This window comes from Mandrillus leucophaeus, unplaced genomic scaffold (genome assembly GCF_000951045.1).
Source record: "Mandrillus leucophaeus isolate KB7577 unplaced genomic scaffold, Mleu.le_1.0 Scaffold148, whole genome shotgun sequence".
Taxonomy (NCBI): domain Eukaryota; kingdom Metazoa; phylum Chordata; class Mammalia; order Primates; family Cercopithecidae; genus Mandrillus; species Mandrillus leucophaeus.
The window spans coordinates 4,851,686-4,872,239 of NW_012101454.1; the positions used below are offsets into that span (position 1 = coordinate 4,851,686).

Genomic DNA, 20,554 nt, shown 5'->3' on the forward strand with positions numbered 1-20,554 from the left:
ATTTTCAACTACAAAATGGGTATAATAACAGTACCTACATCATAAGATTGTGGCAAACATTGAACAAAATAAAATATATAAAGTGCGCAGGAAAATGCCTAATACAGAGAGAGTACTCAATACATAAGAGCTATTATTTAGGTAAGAAAACCTCAGATCTTATACTGAAAACAACAGGGAGTTAAAAGGTAAGAGTAATGTTGAGAAAAGGATCGACGGATAAGACAAAAGGAGCAAAACAGTCTCTGAAATAGAGCCTGAGTTTTCTATGCAAGCTGTAGAAAACAGCTATACGAAACGCTCAGTACATAAAGGACACATAAAGGACACTTTTGCCTTCCTTTCTCAGGAAATAAAAGAAATCCAAGTTTTTAAGAAAATCAATTTTTAACATTCAGCCAATCAACCAATTTATCTCTAGGAGTTTTCTCCTTGAGATACATTGCGAAGAGGGATTTCCTGTTGATTATGGTGCCGTGTGTTTTACAAGGCAGCAAGGAAAGGCTTTTACACACAGCTGAGCAACAAACAAAGAAAAACTGACCAGACCAATCAAGTGGGACTTATTGATTTGATGGTAGAAACTGTTGCTTGACTGCAGGTTGCAGATGATTTTAAATTGGATGGGCTTGTGAACATCTAAGAAACAAGGAGGTAATTTTAAAAATTGGAAGTCTATGAACTTTGAGTAGCATAATATAACGATAGGTGAGACAGAGTCAAAAATACTCATTTAGAAGAGTAAGAGAGAATGTCAAAATTATGTCAAAAATACCTGTATAGACATGGAATGGGAAAAGACCAACTTAGTACAAATATAGCCTAACACCACAAGTTGAAAACAACCTGAATATAAGTCAGCAATGTTCATGATTGTAGGCTGTATAAACAGGAGCCTAAGGTATATGATTGGAAAGTAACCCCTTCCAAAATCCTCAGCATCAGCTAGCAATAAAGTTAAGAATGCAATTCCAGGGAATTAGCCTGGAGGTTTTCCAGATTATCTGGAGTAAACTGCCAAGAAAGTGGAGTGACACTTCAGAATGATTCTTCTTTCTGTTTTCAAGGTGAATTCTCATTTTCTCCATCTTTTTGACCCAGTTTCTCTTCTTATGGAATTTACAACAAATATGTCAATATTATGTTGATAACTGTATACCAACCCATTAGGTACCTACCAGGCGATCTTGAATTTTATCTGCAAGTGTTGGATCACTCAACAGTAAAGGGGGTTCGCTGGATGAATCCCCAGAAATCAGACGAAGTTTGGCTTCATTGACTACTGTAGAAAGTCCAATGGTAATAAATGATATTCCTGAAATTCTGGCATCTTCAGAAATACTTTGAACATCTGGATTCTTTGGATGGTCAATGCCATCAGTCATCAGCAAAGCCACTTTCACACCATCCTTACGCCCTTCTCTCTTAAGTAGCCTAGTGGCATTGGAGATGGCATAATAAGAGAAGGTACCTTGCCCTATTAAATTCATAGACTTAACCTTCTGCTTAAATGTCTCCAGGTCCTTCCAAGAAGAAAAAGGTGGATCAATTTGGACAGAGCTGCTAAACTGAAGTGCTGCCAGTTTGATGTCATATTCCAAGGAGCCACCAGGAGTCAATTGGAAAATCTTGTCACTCAAGCTATCCACAAAATCTTTCTGTTTATCAAAGAGGACAATTTTAGAACTTTCAGAGCTGTCCACGATGAAGACAATATCTATGAAACAAATGGAGCCTGAAACAGAGTAAACAGGTTAGGCAAAATAATTATTCATATCATGAAAGAAATTTGCGTAAGGAAAGCCCTGAAGTGGTGTGTTGTATATTGTTTGGTGTTGAGAGCAGCGTGAGGAGAGTAAGAGAGACATGTTGGACAGAAAGCTTAAATTGTAAAAAACTAAATGTCTAAGTTTATAAATTATTTTCTCCTTGTAAAATCATGCAAATTAAAATAAATAAGATATCATATATTCTGAGCGTCTTTTCAATGTTAAACCTGCTGAAAGTGGGAGGAAATGGGAAGTCAAGATGCATCATATTTTAAAAATCCAACTAACACTGAGCATAGCTGTCTAGAAGTAAATGATACTCTAATTCTCAGGTTGTGTCATATTGGTGAGTCCCTATTTTTTTTTAACTTTCGTGAAATCAAGGTAGAAAATGACTATACCCCTTGTACCAAGAGTAAGTGGGGAAGAAACCTAACTTAAACACAACTTAAGTTTAAATCCTAGCTCTGTATCTCACTAGTTAATTTGTCTATGGCCTTGAGTATGCCACTCAACCTCTTAAGACCTCAATTTTTTTTATCTACACTATGAGTGGTAATCTCCATCCTGCCTATTTTACAAGGTTACTGTGAGGCTCAAATGAGATAATAGGTGCACAAGTGCTCTTATTAAAAATTCTGATGTGCTATAAGTATGTCAGGTATATTAGCATCATATAATTTTATCAAAGTAGACTACCACATGTTTACATGTATATGGCTTGCTATTTATATCAAATACTATTTAGAAAAATTCACAAAAGTATTTTTAACAGGCTAAACTTAAAAACAAACACATTTATTTTTACCCTGGACATCACTTTTCCTTGCAAGCAAATTTGGCTTTGGTCCTTTCTTTCTTTGTCCGGATACTGTTTGACTCATAAACGCTGAAAGCAGGGTACAGAAGACAAAATATCTGTTCCACATTATGGTAGATGGTGAAAAATCATCTGCCTTGTAGCACCTTTAATAGAAAAGTCAGTTACAAATACTTTAATAAAATATGGTGTTTGTTATTTTAAAATTTCAAGCTAGCAGAGTTGAAAACTGTCATGTGACTGGGAAAAAAGAGGTTTTCATTCATATTTCTAGAAAAATATTCACATTGAGATTTTAAAAGATTTAAATCCAAATAAATCATGGCACCATGACCAAACATTTATTAGTGACTGTTTCTACATATTCAAAGAACTATATTTAAGTATTCTTAATTCTCCATTGTATTATGAGGAGCATAGAGTTGGGAGAGCCATTTAAAAACATTTCAATCCCACTCTGTATGAGTACTGTGGTTCAGTCACAGGGTCTGCTTTGACATTTCCAAATTCCTCAGGGTGAATTCAGATTGCTATATAGTCATTTCATTCACTTTCATTATAACTGATTCCTGAGAAATCTAGTATTTTGTAGAATTGTAGATAATCACCACCCTTTCAGGCTTAATACTACACACATAACTTCAGTGAGTTCAGAGGTCAAAGTAAAAATTAAATTGCCCTTCTGTTTCCATAGAACCCCATTTCTCTTTTCTACCCTACCTTTGGAAACTTTGTCTCCACCAGGGGTTCAAAGCTGCATATCCAATGAATCAAAAGAATATGAGAGCAAAAATAATAGATTTGCTTAAAAGCAACACTTTTCTTCCAGGGATGGCTAAAAGAACTAATGAACAGAAACAGGACTTAAAGCCAAGAAGCACCCCCTCTGAATAGCCCTGTGAAACTATTTTTCTGGGTAGATTAACAATGAAAAATCTAATTCTGTATTAAAATCCTCAGTCTTCATCAGTCAATATGCCTAGCCACACACCAAATGGCTCTTAAACTCACAGATTTCCCTGGGAGGAGAAGACTCATGTGCTGCTGCCTCAGTATACCCAAGAGAATGGCAACGAGAAAGCTTATTTCAAATCAATATTTAGTATGGCTTAAAAATGCTTGCCTGCTGAAACTATATTGACTTCAGGAGTTCTGGAAAAGGAATCACATTTTCCTTCTTTGGCACCTTGCCTTTAGGGGATAAGAATCTAGGAAATCATGAGCACGATTTTTCCAGACTCTGAATAGAGGGTGGAAATATATGCAAAGGCAGTGAGGAGTGAGATGGAGACTGACTTTTTTCATACATGCCAGATGGATAAACCCCAAAGGGAAACAAAACTGTTGGGTTAGAAGAGGACCAATGGATGGCTTCATGCCACAGTCTGCTCCTCACATAGCATCATCCAGCTGGAAGTTTATTAAAAGAACTTCAGATAGGTATGATCAAACATCTTGGGTAGCAATTGGCCAAATGCCAACTGATCCTCAGACAATGTATACCAAAATGTAAAGAGAGCTGGGTATTAAAAACAAAACAAAACAAAACCAAGAAGTGTGCTAAGGAAACAGAACACACAAAGGCCGTCTCTCCTCAAGTTATCCCTTTGCTAAGCAAGGAAAAAAATTAAATGATGTACAACTTTAAATCTGAAGGTTAGTGTAAAGATAAGGCTATATGAAAAACACAGTTCTTACTGCATTTTCAAAGGGGAAAGGGAATAACACCATGGCCATGGTATTACATATGAGTTTTGTCTTTGGTTGAGTTCATACCGTAAGGAACATCTCAGAAGTCCTGGAAACAAGAGACTGAGAATTGAATTCCATTGAGAACTGAGCAAGATTTTATAAGCAACATAATCAAGCAACTCTTCAAAACCGTTCATGTAAGGTTTTAGAAATACTGGCTTTAAATAAAGATTTATCTTTTCCCAAAACTAAGCACCTGCTGTTACTGTTTTCTTAGCATATAATCATGAATTCGTATCTGACCCCTGTATATACGATATTCACAAACATAACTTTTCCATTGACAATAATCACAATATATCATATTTTATTATCATTCACTCTGACATTTTTAATCTAGCGCTCCCAAACCAAAGTCTTGTTATTTCTTTCTGTTTCCCTATTGTAGCCAGAGGACATTTTCATACCTCTCTAGTTTTGTTTCTCTAGTTTGTTAGTTCTACTGCTTCCCTGAAATATCTTTCTCCTTTATTAATTTGGCATCTTGAGAGCCCACTCATTTCTTATCACTTTTTACCATGTTTTATTTTGCCTCTTTCTCACCTTTCTCTCTTTCTGATGTCACATACAAGCAAAATAGGTTTCAGAAAAAAACAGTGCCATTAGTTAAGTGAAGGAAATGTGAACCTCTGTGTTTACTATAGGTTAAATTTTATAAATGCAGAAACAATCATAATTTGTAATCAAATACCGTATTTTTACTTTTGGCCTAAAATTTATTTGGGGTAAATATCAGGATCAATAAATAAATCCAAGATACTTTATTTTTTATAATTTTTCAAAAATAAAATGATCTTATAGCAGAGTTCACCAACTTTAGTTACAATGTTTGCATCTCAGTTTCTACACAAATATAAAATGATTGAATAAAGACTTCATTCAAATTGACAAATTAGCCAAGTTGTAAAGTATTCTATAACTAATTCTAAATTGTAAACCCTGTTCCAAATTGAGAAAAAGATGTCCTAAAATATATTAACATCATTATAAAACAATTTAGAAGACTGTAAGTTAAAAATCAATTTCAAAATAACTTTAAATTTTAAATTTCTACATTTTAACAATGTTAATATTTTTCTAATAATTGATTTGAAGTAATTGCAGAGAACACAGACTTTTGACAAGCTTTCTTCACCTAATAAGTATGTAAGTCATTTAGTCTTCCACAGTTCCTTGATGGTCCTATCTGATTTCAAGTGACTAAAATAAATCCGTTATGTCTTACCTTATTAAGTTTGTCAAACAGGAATTAAAGACTAGTTGAGTAAATGCCAACAGCAAGGACTGTAGTAGGGGGTGAAGTTAGCTATTTGATATTGTTCTGTTCTGTGGGAAACAAAAGTCTTTGCTTTAGGATCTTTTGCAGTCTTTTATTCATGTTTATTCGACTAAGTTAAAGCAAGAATGGTCAGGCATTTGGCCAGGGTGCAAGATCTGGGTGGGATCAGTAAGCAATTTAAAGGAACAGTGTCTTTCAGAATGAGACTGTGTTTTCCAGACTATTGTAAAAACAACTTGAGAGAACTTTCTACATTTTAGGCATTGGTTGACAGCCTGCCTTTTTTCTCATGCTATGTCCTTCTCTTTTTATTGCTACATTTCTTTGCCTGGGGGATGTGCTCTAAGATACTGTTTCTGAACATCTCTGTGAAGGAGTATAAATGACAACAGACTCAGATTCAAAGCTGTTTTTTCAAGAGAGGTAACAGTTTGATTGTTATTAAAGCTGAATGATGAGTACGTAGGTGTGCATTGTTCTAGTCTATGTATTTCTGTGATTTTTGAAATTTTTTGTAATAAAAGGTATATATAATATACAAGGAAAGAGTTCTGAGTACAGTCACAGTTCTGCCCCTAACTCTTATGGGGGCTTCAGTTTCCCACTTACGAAATGAGAGAGTGGATTTAATCATTTATTAAGATGTGTTCAAACTGTAACATGAGAGGTTTACAGCGGTTAATATTTTGGTCTCTGTCTAGGAGAGGAGGTCACTGTGGTTTTTCCACTGTCTTTTTCCCTATTTTCTACCTTGTGGTTACAGCCCATATTAAGTCAATGTTTATCAGTGTAATATGTACTGCCAAGAAGCCACTTGACCCCTAGACAACTAACAGGCAGGCTTCTCCATGGACTTCCTCTGAAATAGAGAATAGCAAGATCATCCGAGAAAGCAATATAAACGTTCATGTTACGATTATTTAAAATGAACTTTCTTAGGCATTTTAATGTGTATGAATTTCCTTATTATAGCAATAATAGCCTCCAATTCATGGACACTTACCAGGTGCTAGGCACTGTCCTGAGTGCTTCACACCCATTACCTCATTTAGTCCTTCACAAGCACAACCACAGTCCTCACTTAACATCTTCCGTAGGTGCTTGGAAACTGTGACATAAAGTGAAACAATAGATAATGAAGCCAATTTTCCCATGAGCTAATTGATATAAATAAGAGTTAAGCTCCTATGGCATATTTCTAGTTACAAAAATATCACTAAACCTCTAAATAAAGACTCAAAACAACTCTAATATTAAACATTGGAATAAATCTAAGCCATACATACATTTATGAAAGATTGATAAAAACAAGATAACTGTTTACCTCCATATTCCAGTTCAGGGTCATGGTTGACCAGATCCTGTCCCAGCAGCTGAGGGTGCAAGGCAGGAAACAGCCCTGGACAAGATGCAATCCTGTCACAGGGCACTCATACACCCACCCACTCTCTCAGACAGGGACCCATGTAGACACACCAATGCACCTAGTGGGCAGAGCTTTGGGATGTGGGAGGAAACCCCAGGACCTGGAGAAAACCCACACAGACATGGGGAAAACATGTCAACTGCACACAGTCAGCCTGGTCCAGGAATTGATTTTTTTTCTCTCATCCAATGTTATAACAAAATGACATTGAACAAAACATTATTCCAGAACCCCTTGTACTTATAGTAGAAGTTGTAAGAATTCAAATTTTTCCAAGATGGAGGCAGAGAGAGGTTCCGTAACTTGTCCACTGTCATACTAAAACTAGAGAATGGCAAAATGAACTTTTAACTCAGGCTTTTAAGACCTGTGAGCCTCACTTATAACAACTACTGTGTCATTAAGTATCCATGTGAATGTTTGTGTTTCACTGTCTCCTCCTCACAAAACAGGTTTTGAGGAACTGAGGCAGTTTCATGAGGCTTTGGTAACAGAAAGAAGAAACAGTGGGTATAATGCAGAAGTAACAGTGGAATTTCCTAGCGAACAACCATGTATTTACTTGGTAGCCTGTGGGTGTTAATCACACTTTTTACTTTTGTGAGATGAGAATTAAGAGACAAGGAAGTAGCATCTTTTCAGGTCAACTCTCTTTTTGCTGAGGCAGGTTAACAACATGCAGAATAATAATGCCACTAAGAAGCAAACAAGTGATACCTGGATGGGGGAAATGGACTAAAGCCCTTCTGCTTTGGAGCTGTTTTGATTAAAGTTGGTAGGAGGTTGGAGTCCAGGTTACTCATCCATTCCCTTTCTCCAACATTAAATAGGGTAACTCAAACCAAAGATTTGCCACCTTTCATTCCCGAGCGTGAAAATCAGCACTAAGTTGATTGGGAAGATTATGCAAAATAAAATCTTCAGTTTTGTCAGTCTAAAAAGGCAATTAGTTTTGCACCCAGAGAAACAATGCGCCACTGCAATCCTAATCCCAACAGATGGTCTTGAATTAGTATGCTATTGGACACACAGCAGACCAAATAAGAGAACATGGATAACCCTAATGACTAGAAAAAGGCAACGTGGAGCCCATGCCCTTCTGACAGTTATTTTGTAGTAAAGTCTTTCTAGAAGAAATATAGCATACTATTTTCATTGTTACTACTATAAATAGCCCAGAGTAAGCACTCATATTTGTGAAATGAATGATTATTAGAAGTAATTTTTAGTGTTTATCAATCACTTGAGGTCTATGATACAATAAATTGCTCTTCTCCAAAGCTCTGCTAGATGAAAATCTTTTTTCAACTTTTTCAAATTCTTTAAATATGCTACCATAGTAGGATCTGCATTGTGTCTATTGATTCTAGTACCAGTGCCAACATCTTAATTTCAGTGGTGATGGTATTTTGGGGTCCTAGAATCATTTAAAAAGAGACAAGTCTGCTAAGACTTACATATTTCAGAGAATTTTATCTGCATGAAGTCATAGAAATAAAAAAAAAAAGGTTGATAACAAATCAAAGTTATACATTTCGACCAAGATTAAGGCATAGTATAGTTTCACAAGCTTCTCCCTATTTTAGCCACCTCCCACACTGCTGATCTAGAGTGGAAAAAAAAATTACCAACTAACAAGGAAGAAATGAATGACCTTCGTACCTCTTTAAAGAAATTTGTTCTTGAAGGTCCTTTCCTTTTTTTTTCTTTTCTTTTCTTTTCTTTTCCTTTTCTTTTCTTTCTTTCTTTTTCTTTCTTCCTTTTGTCAGTAGAAAAGTTGATATAGTAGAATTTCTAACACTTGCCCCAAAGCTCTGAAATTTCTGGGATTCGTTATCCTTGGACCCAGAATATGACTAAGTCATTCTCTCAACTCCTTCATCAGTAAATAGAGGAATACTGCCTTAGTCCATTTTGTGTTGCTATAAAGGAATACCTAAGGCTGAGTAATCTATAAAGAAAAGAGGTTTATTTGGCTTACAATTCTGCAGACTGTGCAAGAAGCATGACACCAGCATCTGCTTCTGGTGAGGGCCGTTGACTGCTTCTACTCATGGCAAAAGGTGAAAGAGGGCCAGTGTGAGAAGATCATATGGTAAGAGAGGGAGCAAGAGAGCAGGGAGCGAGGTGTCAGACTCTTTTAAACAATCAGCTTCCCCAGGAACTAATACAGGAGAACACACTCATTACCACAGGGATGGCACCAAGTCATTCATAAGGGCTCCACCCACATGACCCAAACGTTTCCCATCAGGCCCCACTTCCAACAGTGAGGACGAAATTTCAACACAAGGTTTGGAGGGGGCAAATATCCAAACCACAGCAAACACCAAAACTGTATTGGTCTTATTTGTCAACAAAGGGAAAGATTAAAAGCATTCAAAGACAATGAGAAAATAAAAATTATCATTGGTAATAAAATATAGGATGTGGCATTGCTTAAATTTGGAACAGCGTGACTTCAGTCCCTATTCCCTCACCAAATTCTGATTGAGTTGATCCACATTTCCTCTACTATTTTTCAATTGTTACTATTATTTAATAAACTTTATGGTTTAGAGCAGTTTTGGTGTACAGCAACATGGACTCAATTATATTTTATATTGTTTACTCCCTAAGATCTCTTGCTTCATTATTTGTCATTCAATCCCCAGCTTGAATAATTGTGTCACATCTGCAACACACAGTGCCTTGTAGGCTATAGTGACGGGCTAAATTCCCTGTCTTATGACTATTAATCTCTTTCTCTAAAATGTTTCTTCAATATTAATATTTCATCTTCCCATGTTGTTTATTCCTTACTAAGTGCAATTATTTTAGACCAAAAAAAAAAAAAAACCAAAGTGCCATCTGGAAAATGTTACAATTTTTTTTCTAGGAAATATCTGAAAGTAGATTGATCTAGTCCTAGCATAGGTTTGAATGTTCAATATTTTTCTTTAATTATTTTCTTTCGTCAGTGGATAGAGCAGTTTTGTTTTGTTTTGTTTTGTTTTTTGAGACGGAGTCTTGCTCTGTCGCTCGGGCTGGAGTGCAGTGGCCGGATCTCAGCTCACTGCAAGCTCCGCCTCCCAGGTTCAATCCATTCTCCTGCCTCAGCCTCCCAAGTAGCTGGGACTACAGGCGCCCGCCACCTCGCCCGGCTAGTTTTTTGTATTTTTTTAGTAGAGACAGGGTTTCACCGTGTTCGCCAGGATGGTCTCGATTTCCTGACCTCGTGATCCGCCCGTCTCAGCCTCCCAAAGTGCTGAGATTACAGGCTTGAGCCATCGCGCCCGGCCGGATAGAGCAGTTTTAACTTTTTCATGCAGAGCCTACAAATAGAGAAAGATCAGATCTATTTCCACCTTCACTAAACCCTGCTTTAAATGGAAAAGTATTTCTATTTTTCACCGAGTTCATTTTACTTTCAGGTATTAGACAGTGTTGTTCTAGATGTTGGTGAATTCTTTGATTACCACTGATTGGTATTTAAACTTTTCTTGTCTTGGGGACAAACAATAGTGTCAAATCTCTGAACTGGAAGGAAACTTAGCAACCACTTTTATTTAATTCTGCCATTTCACACTTGATAAAATAGAGGACAGATATTAAGACCCACCGAAAGGTCAAATCATTAATCAGCGAGGGAATAAAGTTTAGGTCTTTGTACATCAAAGTGGCCATCTTTCATTATCTCTAAATGCCCTAGAAAAATTTTAGGCCTTTGCGCTATCCAGGCTTGTGCTTGAGCAGGAGAAAAAGGAGGCTGTATGGCTAATAATTTATATTTGTAAGGATTTAACTTTAGTGGCAAATGGCTCAGAACAAATCATCATGGGCTAAGTTCCAGCACATTAAAGAGTCTCACCTCTCTGTGTAAATCTTAGTGCCTGGGCCATTAAAGGCAATGAACACCACCTCTTCGAACCCTGGGTTGAAAAACTTTCTCCTCCAGGTTTGCGCAGGTTTATCTGAGTAACTGGGGATTGTTACAGCTACTTCAGTAACTGATGGCCCATGTTTTTCATCCCTAATCAAAATATAGCTAGTAATATAGGTAGATATCATCGTTTGCATGAATAATAAGTTGCAGAAACACAATACCCACTTGGGTTTTCTGGTCAGTGTATTTGAGATTTAATAAGAATATCAAAAAAAAATAAAAAGTTTTGAAATAACTCTCCCAAAATTCTGGAATAAAAGTGTTTTAAGAGCATTAAGTAACCTATTACCTCATGTTATATTAAGCCGTTACAATGCTGGTTTATACAACATTGTTCCCAATTAAGGTAATAGGGTCATCTGTTTTTTTCATTGCATCTAAATTATCTAGTTCCTCCTGTACAACAGTTTGTTTCTTCTTCTGCCCTTATAAATTCTATACTAAGGGTAGATTATTGATGGACAAAGTTTATAGTAAAGGGGACTTGAGGTGAATTGTTTTTTCCTATTTAGGGATATGAACAACCTTTTAATAATATTAAATTCTGCACAGAAAAAAGGTATCTATTATCATTATTCATTGTTTATATCCAGAGCTGTAGATTTTGAAATTACACATATATAATTTTATTTAAAATGAGTAACTTTTACTTAATTATGTATTTTCTGTTATTCTAATTGACCAAATTCAGAAATGCCAAATACTAACACAATTTAGTCAGGACTCTGCACGGGTCTTGAGGGACTGTTGTTTGAAAAAAGATATTTGGGCACCACCTTGTGGGACTTCGTAGAAAGACATAGTGTGAGAGTTTGCCAACTATTGTTAACAGATTACACATTTTAATCATCTGCGATGCTGAATGGTCGAATATAAATTGCTTTCTACAGATTTTCTGGGCAGAAGAATAAGGAGATGAACCAAAGAGTGATAAAACTACTCTTATATAAGATCAAGAAGTTCTCTAAGTAACATCTGATGAAATCCAAAACTCATTCATTTAACTAACATTAACTTAGTTTCTACTATATGTGAGGCACTGGATAGAAAACAGGTAGACGCAGTCACTTCAACCCAGTGAAGAAAATAAGCAACTAAAGAGCAATGGCAATTTTTACAAAAAAAAAAAAAAAAATATTCAGTAATCAAATATCTAACACTAGTTGACAATACCATGCTGAAGGGTTTGGGAACAAAATGTACCAGTGTCTGCAACTTACTTTGAAATGCATCATAAAGAAAGGAGATGTGGCCAGGCGTAGTGGCTCACGCCTGTAATCCCAGCAGTTTGGGAGGCCCAGGCGGGTGAATCACAAGGTCAGGAAATCAAGAACATCCTGGCCAACGTGGTGAAACCCCGTCTCTACTAAAAATACAAAAATTAGTTGGGCATAGTGGCACGCGCCTGTAATCCCAGCCACTCCAGAGGCTGAGGCAGGAGAATTGCTTGAACCAGTAAGCTGAGATAGCACCACTGCACTCCAGGCTGGCCACAGAGCAAGATTCCATCTAAAAAAAGAAAGAAAAAGAGAAGAAAAGAGATAGATAGAAGAATGGGTAGATGGGTAGATTATGCAATAGAGCAAATACGTTCATTGTAAATATCAATTGTGAAATCTATGTGGCAAGTAATGGGTTTGCTGTATACTTCTGTTAACTTTTCTGTATGTTTGACAATTTTCATAACAAAATATTAGGCCAGAAAGAGCAAGAGCAATATAGTGTGATAACATCTATAAAAGAGACCTACACAGAGAGCACCCAGCCCAGACTGTGATATGGAAGTTGGAAGTGCAGGAGCAGAGGATAAACAGCAGTTTCTTTTATGCCATGTTAAAGGGTTTAAACTTTATCTTGAAAGCAATGAACAATCTGAAGCAGGGTTGTGACATGATCACACTTTCATGTTAGGAAAATCACTCTAATCGCTGTGTGAATAATGGCAGGGAAACAAGCTTGGAGACTGAGATCTACTAGGAAACTTACTATGACACCAATGAGAGATAAGGCTCTCAAGTACCAGCAATGAGAAAGCAAAGTGAAGAAGTCTAAAAAATATTAAGAAGCAGAATCAAAGAGCTTAGTACCTAATTGGCCTAGGAAAGCGGAAGAAATGAAGGAGAAAGATGGTACCCAGTAGTCTGCTGAAAAGTATTTAATAACTGTCTCTCTGGGAAAAAAGTGTATTGTACACATACATATATGTAAGTTTATTGGAAATGTTATTGGTATAATGAACGTATGGTATAAAATTTCAAATAATAACAAAATACACAATATTCACTATTATAAATTCTATATAGCAAACTGACTCATACAGATTGCTTTCATTGATTTTTGACCAAATTCTTATACCCTTAGCCAATCTGTGGTTGTTACTGATGAATGAGTGTAGTTCCAACAAGAATGTTGGTTGGCATTTTCCTCTTCTTTAACAAGTAAGACAAAAGTGAAACGAAGAAAAATGTGGATGTGCATTGAAACTTCATTTGTTTGTCAATGATGTAAGCAACTTTGTAGCTGAATAATATAATACTTTTCAAATACTGAAACATTTTCTTAGATTTTTTCTTATTCAACTGTTACAGACAAAATACACTTTTGAGTTTAATCTGCATTATTGCTTTCTCTGTCACTTCCTTTGGTCTAAACAATAAATGAGACAGTAATTCAAGCCCTAATTTGTAGCAGATTTCTATTGTGTAAAAAATCCTACTATGTCAGATTTCAAATGACTTACATGACATCACTAAACACAAAGTTGGAAAGAGAAACACAAATATATAGCAGCATACCACTCTGCAGGATTTCCATCATACAGTTGCCATGGATACAAACAACCTCAAGTACGTACACAGTAGTAAGATTTACTAAATAGTTAGGAAGTAATGAGTTTTGAGTGTTTATTACTATTGTTTTTAATGTAATTTATTTATTTGTAAGTTAAATATATAATACAACATTTAATAGTATCTGTAGTTAACAACTGGTTCACAAACTTTCTGGAAATTTAGCAGTTGACCCTCACAAAGTGACATGAGCCATCTTCAGCACACCAGAGACCATACCTAACTTCCAGGCTGTGCGGTGCCCTCTTGCCTCTTAAAACAGTACAGCACACAGGTCTGAGAATTGGTTCTGCCTCTTTTTGACACTGGACCTGTAACTTATGAAAGCCTCAGTTTCCACATCTAAAAGTGAAGACTATGAGGAGGAGCCCAATAAAAATAAGGATAGCAACAGCAGCATCCGAATCAACAACAAAAATAACACCTCTCTCACAGTATTGTGGTGAGTATCAAAAGAGCTTTGTAAACAGTAAAAATCCATAGATATTCTGTAATTTCAAAAACAACTTAAAAGACAAACAACACTAGAACATGTTCATAATGTATAGGATCAGTATCCAGAATATATAAGAAAAAGAAAAAAATAGGATATGAAAAGGCAATTTTTTTTTGTTTTTTTGGTTTTTGTTTTTTTGTTTTTTTGTTTTTTTTGAGACGGAGTCTTGCTCTGTCACCCAGGCTAGAAAAGGCAATTTTTTAGAAGGGAAATAAGAATGGCTAATAATCATATGAAAAAGTATTTACTCTCATTAGTATTCATGAAAATTCAAACTAAAAACACTAAGATATCATATGTTTTTCATTAGATTGACAAGTTTAAAGAGAGTAATAAAGGGTTAGTAAGGATGTTGGGAAATAGGACACATGGTGGGAAGGGTGATTTGGTAAAACTGTGTTATAGAGCAACTTGGCAATATTTGTTAAAAATAAAAATGTGTATTTTTTTCACTTCTAGGCATATACCCTGGGAAATTCTAGCACATTTGTTCAAAAGACATAGATAAGAATGTTTATTCTAATAAAAATGCTTGAAACAACCTAAATGTTTATCAGTAGGTTGGATAAATAATTTGGGACATAACAACATTGATTTATTTATTCAACAAATATATCTTATAACCTTTATATATCTTTAAAATATAATTTTAATAGAAAAGAAAGCTATGGAATGATATAAAAATATGATATATTTTCTATAACATTTTAAAACATACAAAATGTTAGCTATCTTACAGATACATCTGTAAAATAGATACGTCTATATGTTGTAAATCTATAACAAACTTTGATAGGAGGAAACTCACCAGTTTTCCGATAGTGGTTATCACTGCAGAGAGAAAGGGGAATACGACTGGGACTGGATACAAAGGGGACTTCAACTCTGTTTCTAATGATCTGAGAATAATTTTTTTAAAACCCTGAAACATTTAAATTCTGAGTGGTTGGTATACAGATTTTTGTCATCTTCCCCTTAATATACATGTTTTTAAATTTTCATAATGAAAAGTACTTTGAAAACACTTCAACTCCTCAACCTATTAAGCAATAGTTAAAACAGAGTTGATACCACGCCAGTTACACAGATTTATCATTTTGGACTCTACTCCTTAGGCCACCAGATCTCATTAATTCTTATTTTCAGCATTTCTCATGGAGACTTTAATTTTCCAACAGATTGCCACTTCACTAACTTGAATCCTTAGCCCCTGCAGAATACTCACTCTCCAAATAGCCCTAGAAATCCCAAGCAGACATCTTATATGTACTCCTAAACAAATCATCAGTTATCATTTGACATCATCCATTTCTTTCTGTCCTCTACTTGAAGCTCATTCTATCTCTAGACTCAAAGGAAATGGGGCAAATTTCTACTTTTTAATGCTTCTTAACTGGTATGCAGCCCACAAAGATCATTCCTTGCTCTGAATTCTTTCAGCATTATTTATGGTACCATTCATCGAACAATACTTATTGTGTTTTGTACTGAGAAGTAAATATTTGTGTTATACAATAATACTTAAATAATATATATTTCACTAAGGGCAGGAATTTTTTTAAAAAATCTACTTCTTTATAGTACCCATAGCAATAGTCATTCATCAGCAATGATTGTAAAATGAACAACTATTTTAAATATTGTAGCATTTTGTGATTGTCTTCTAAATAACTTTATCTTTCCAAAGATTTTGATGACTTAAACTCGCAAAATTCCCCAAAGTATGTCATGGGAACCCTATGCTCCTGCCTTCATTTTTTCATGATACCTCTGCTAATGTGTAATTTTAGGTATCTCTATATCCCTTAATTCACTCCTACTCATAGGAGGAGGAGTTAGGTGTATCTCATCCTTAGTATAAGTATGTCACATGCAACATTTGGAACGTATTTACACTGAAAAAAAACTCATTGCTTATCTGAAATTTAATTAAACTTTGGCAGCCTGTAATTTTTTGTGTGTGCTAAATCTAGCAACCCTAACACTGACCCATCTCAGTGTTATGATGGGGGGAGATAGTCTAACATCCATTGATCTAACACCCATTAGTTGATTTTTCTTGAACTAGTGGAGTTAATATGTTAAAAGTCCTATGCATTGTGACTTCCTCTTTTCCACACTTATTATTCGGAATCCAAGGATGGGAGGCAGCAAGTGAAACCCTTTACAACTGTAATACCCATGAGAAACCCCAAAGTCTAGACATGGGTACAGCTACTAAGAACCTTGGTTTGAGTCGCAGGTCCAACGCACATTCAGCTTTACTGAAAACTATGCTGATATTTTGATCCCTGTGTTTCTGACCGCTATGTATATTTCTCAGTTAACTCCAAACCCAGAAGAAGAATGTTGAGAATAATTATCAGTGTTAACCCCCATCTCCCTGTGGATATATGTGGATATAGTTAAAAGTGACTACATTTTATTTCATTCTTTACATAGTCTCCAATCCCTAACTTCTACCTTGTCAAATACATTCAACGTAAAGAAAAAATTAGGTCCAAAGGAGTAATTTTTAGTAACTAAGATATTAAAGACCTGGTAGGAATGTTAATTTCAGCCACAAGAAAACATCATGGAGTCAGTGCTTTTATTAGAATGGATAATCTTAGCCAATTAGATTTAATCATCAGTGTATATCTTACTTGTATCCAATAATGTCAAGGCCACTGCTGATATATCAGCATTCTTTATAAGCTATTAAATGGAAGTCTTATTTCCTAGACATTTATATTAAAAACTTACAAAAAAGGAAAACTCTTAGGCAATAAGACATGTATTTAACAAATATAATTTAGCATTTGTAAACATTAATATATGGAATCATTTCTAAGTAAACACAGAATGCCTTGGAACTTCAATCAGACAAATAGAATTTAAATGTTTGGAGACAAAGTGGAAATGTCAAAGTTTACTAAATTACTGGTTTACTCTAAAACCCATGCACCCAAAAAACTAACTTTATTTTCTAAATATGAGCTTAGCTTGTTCCAGATAAGAGAAAACAAAACAAAACAAAAACTTTAAGCTGGTCACAGGAGATGATTGAGTGTCTTTCTAATTAAAATAGTCTCTTCCAGTTAAATTCAGTGTCTGTGGCTCTTCAATATATATTCAATAGTTACACTTATTGCATACTTCCCAAGATGCAATATGATAGAAATGTATTTCCTTGGCTGATGTTAAAAAAACAAATATAGATCGAAACTTTAACTTTTAAACCATTAAATAAATAATTTCCAAGATGCTGGTAATTAATGAAAACTAAGCTGCTTTCTGGAAAGAAGCTCATTTTTGAATCCACTGTATAAACATTCATCACATAGTAATATTGTTAATAGTCTGAGCACTTGCTTAATTGACACACTATGTGCGAATACTTCTCATGATACACGGTATACTTCCTTTTTCTACCCCAGATTAGAAAAGTGCCTCTTCCTTAAATCTCTTGCTACCTGATAACCATCAGAATAAGTAGGATGCAATTGACCCTCCATGGAGGTGTTTAATGTACAAACTGAAGAACTATCGGCCTCAACCCTGTGTAACATCTCACTGTTTATACAGTTAACATTTTTGTGTAGAGTTGAAAAATCATTTTTATTTTTCAGTTTGTATTATATTTATTAAAGTTTAAAATTTTAGTTTAATAAAGTGGCTTGCTCATCCTGATTACAGTTGAATGTTACCACTCTGTCGAGTAGAACTCCATAGGATGCATCATAAAACAACTTTATTTTTCCCCCACTGCTCTTCCTATTGGGGCGGGATATTCCTTGCAACATGGATGAAATCACAGGCAGTGGTCATAAATCTTTGGGTTGGTCTTTGATATAAAAAGTCACTTCTTTCAAATTTAGTTACAAAAACTCTCTCGTTCCAATAATTTAAATATTTATCCTGGGTAGTAGCCAATATTCTGAGCTTGAAGTTTCTTCTCTGGAATACTGCAGTAGGATAGGGGACATGGTCAACTTTTCCATTTCCCCACTTTGTGCCTCTTTGCCTTCCCCAAACTCATGAATCGCAGTTTCAGGCCCTTTCAGGTAGAAGACAGGAAAGATCTGCCTAGCTGGTCACTGCCATGCTTTGATTTTGGAAGGTATTGAGGTGATCTCTTTCTCACTGCAGAGGTCTCACGCATTCTTTGGAGACTTTGCTTCACCAGGATTTCTCATCTGAAGTTCTCTTAATGCTGGCCTTAATGCAATATCTCTTCTCTAGCAGGTATCAAATACAATCTCTACCTCACACTATCTTGTTCCCAACAGAATACCTCCAACATCTCTCTGCTGTGTTCACCTCAGCCCTGGCAGATAATTCTACAGATTTCTTCAAGCTGACTCTCTTGCCCTTGTAGTCCACATCCCATCCGCAGGGCAAGGCCCACATATCCTTTATCCTGACAAACTCTGAGAGTGCAGCTTGTTCCCCACAGGTGCACCTCTCACCTCTTGGCCGTTAGAACCAGCCAGCCCCAGTACCTGAGTTTTAAGGCATGAGTCCAAAAGCAGCCCACCCTCTTCCCTACCCACCTCCCTCTTCCAAGATGCACAGCTCAAGCTCTCTGTGTGGAACAGCACCTGCCCCTCACCCCCAGATATCTCATAGGGGATTAGGAGTGAGACTCACAGAAAATGAATTTCTCCAAAGAAATCTCTTCCAGATTCTTTTGTTCCTTTATATCTCTCAGAAAGGATTGGGTCTTCAGGTCGCAAAATCTTTTCCAGCTCTGCATAGGTAGGTAGCATCTCATGGGGAATGGAGATGCCACCACCTATTGTTCTGTTATAGTCTAGTAGAGCTTTAGCAAAAACTACAGGTAACAAATTCTATTTTTTAACATCCTGTTACACAAACAAATATGCTGTGCATGCACACAAATAAATGTTGAAAGAGGCACAGAGAAGTGAAAACAATTGTGCACGGTAGGAATATTTGAATTTTATTACATGTCCTTCAACATTGTTTTAACAGTCATATTTTTTAATTTTCAATTGGAATGAAAGCATGTATGTGTTTGTATAATTTTTCATCATGCACTCAGTTTTTTGATTCCACAAATAATGAGAGAAACAGTGATGACTGTAAAATGTATCCCACCCTCAAGGAATTCATAGTAGAATTTCTTGTAGTTCCTGTAGAACTACAATAATATAATGTAATATAATAGGTAATAGTATTATAATACTCTGTGTGTGCGTGTGTGTGTGTGTGTGTGTGTGTGTAAAGAGATGGGGACCAAGGGAGGTACAGCAAAGTGCTAAGGAGTCCAGATGGGGATAGATGCTACTTCTAGCTGCAGGAGACTTCAAGGACGGGCTGGAGGGATGTATCTTGAGGGATGGATAGCATTTGATTTTTCTAAGTCTTGGAGAAGGGCATTCTGGGGGCCTAGGGGGAAGGAACAAAAGCATGTTATAAGGAAAGTGCTATGGAAAAGTAATTGGGAACAATTCAGTGGGACAGCTCTGGTATGAATTAAGAAACCAAGTGTGAAAAAATATGTTGGGTCACAGTAGATAGCGACAATCTCATGTTGATAACCCTTTAAAAAAATTCCGGATGCTTTTATCCATGTTACGTGGAGAGAAATATTCGCCATTATATGTAATTTACTAATCTTTAAATAATTAACATATACTTACCTCATTTATACAACTAACACATTTAACATCTATTAATTTAGTAAATGAGATTTATCTTAAGCACTGTTGCAAACTGAATCCCTCTTCTCAAGTTCAAAGTAGGAAATTATTTGAAATATTTTTCAAAAAGAGGACAAAATATGCCAATAAAACAATGATTATAAAACTGAATAGCATAAAAGTCATAAAAAGGCTAAAATTGTGGAAGTAAATTTCTGTCCACATCATGCCTGTCCTGATTCTAATTCTGGTTCTCTTTATGCTTCTGGGTTTTTTCCCCTCTTTCATTGCTTCCTTGGGTTATGATTATACTTAGCCAAGAAAGTCAGGCTTAGCTTCTCAAATGAGCTGCTAATGTTCCAGGATTTAGAGCATGTGAGTCAAGTCTGTTATTCATCTGAAGGCTTTCCAGTTACACATTGTACCTTATATCTGAAATAGTCCAAATTACTGACTCAGGCCAATCAGATATGCTTTGATTTTTCTGTGACCTAATCTTTTTCTCAAAATGACCTTGGTCCTGAATGTGTTGTCTTCATAGTCTAATAAACATCTACCTCCCAGTTCTTGTTCTGGAAATCTTTTTCTTA

The 20,554-nt window shown here is 35.7% G+C and overlaps 1 protein-coding gene across 1 annotated transcript in view; it reads right to left on the reverse strand.

Moving 5' to 3' along the window:
- COL28A1 (collagen, type XXVIII, alpha 1) overlaps positions 1-5,640 on the reverse strand; it is a 198,752-nt gene extending 193,112 nt beyond the window's left edge. Inside the window, exons 1-3 of the mRNA XM_011974720.1 lie at positions 5,567-5,640; positions 2,578-2,735; positions 1,179-1,735 (exon numbers count right to left, since the gene is read on the reverse strand). Of these exons, the coding sequence (XP_011830110.1) occupies positions 1,179-1,735; positions 2,578-2,698 (678 nt within the window). The 5' untranslated portion in view covers positions 2,699-2,735; positions 5,567-5,640. The remainder of the gene's footprint in view (positions 1-1,178; positions 1,736-2,577; positions 2,736-5,566) is intronic.
- Between the last annotated feature and the right edge of the window lie 14,914 nt (positions 5,641-20,554).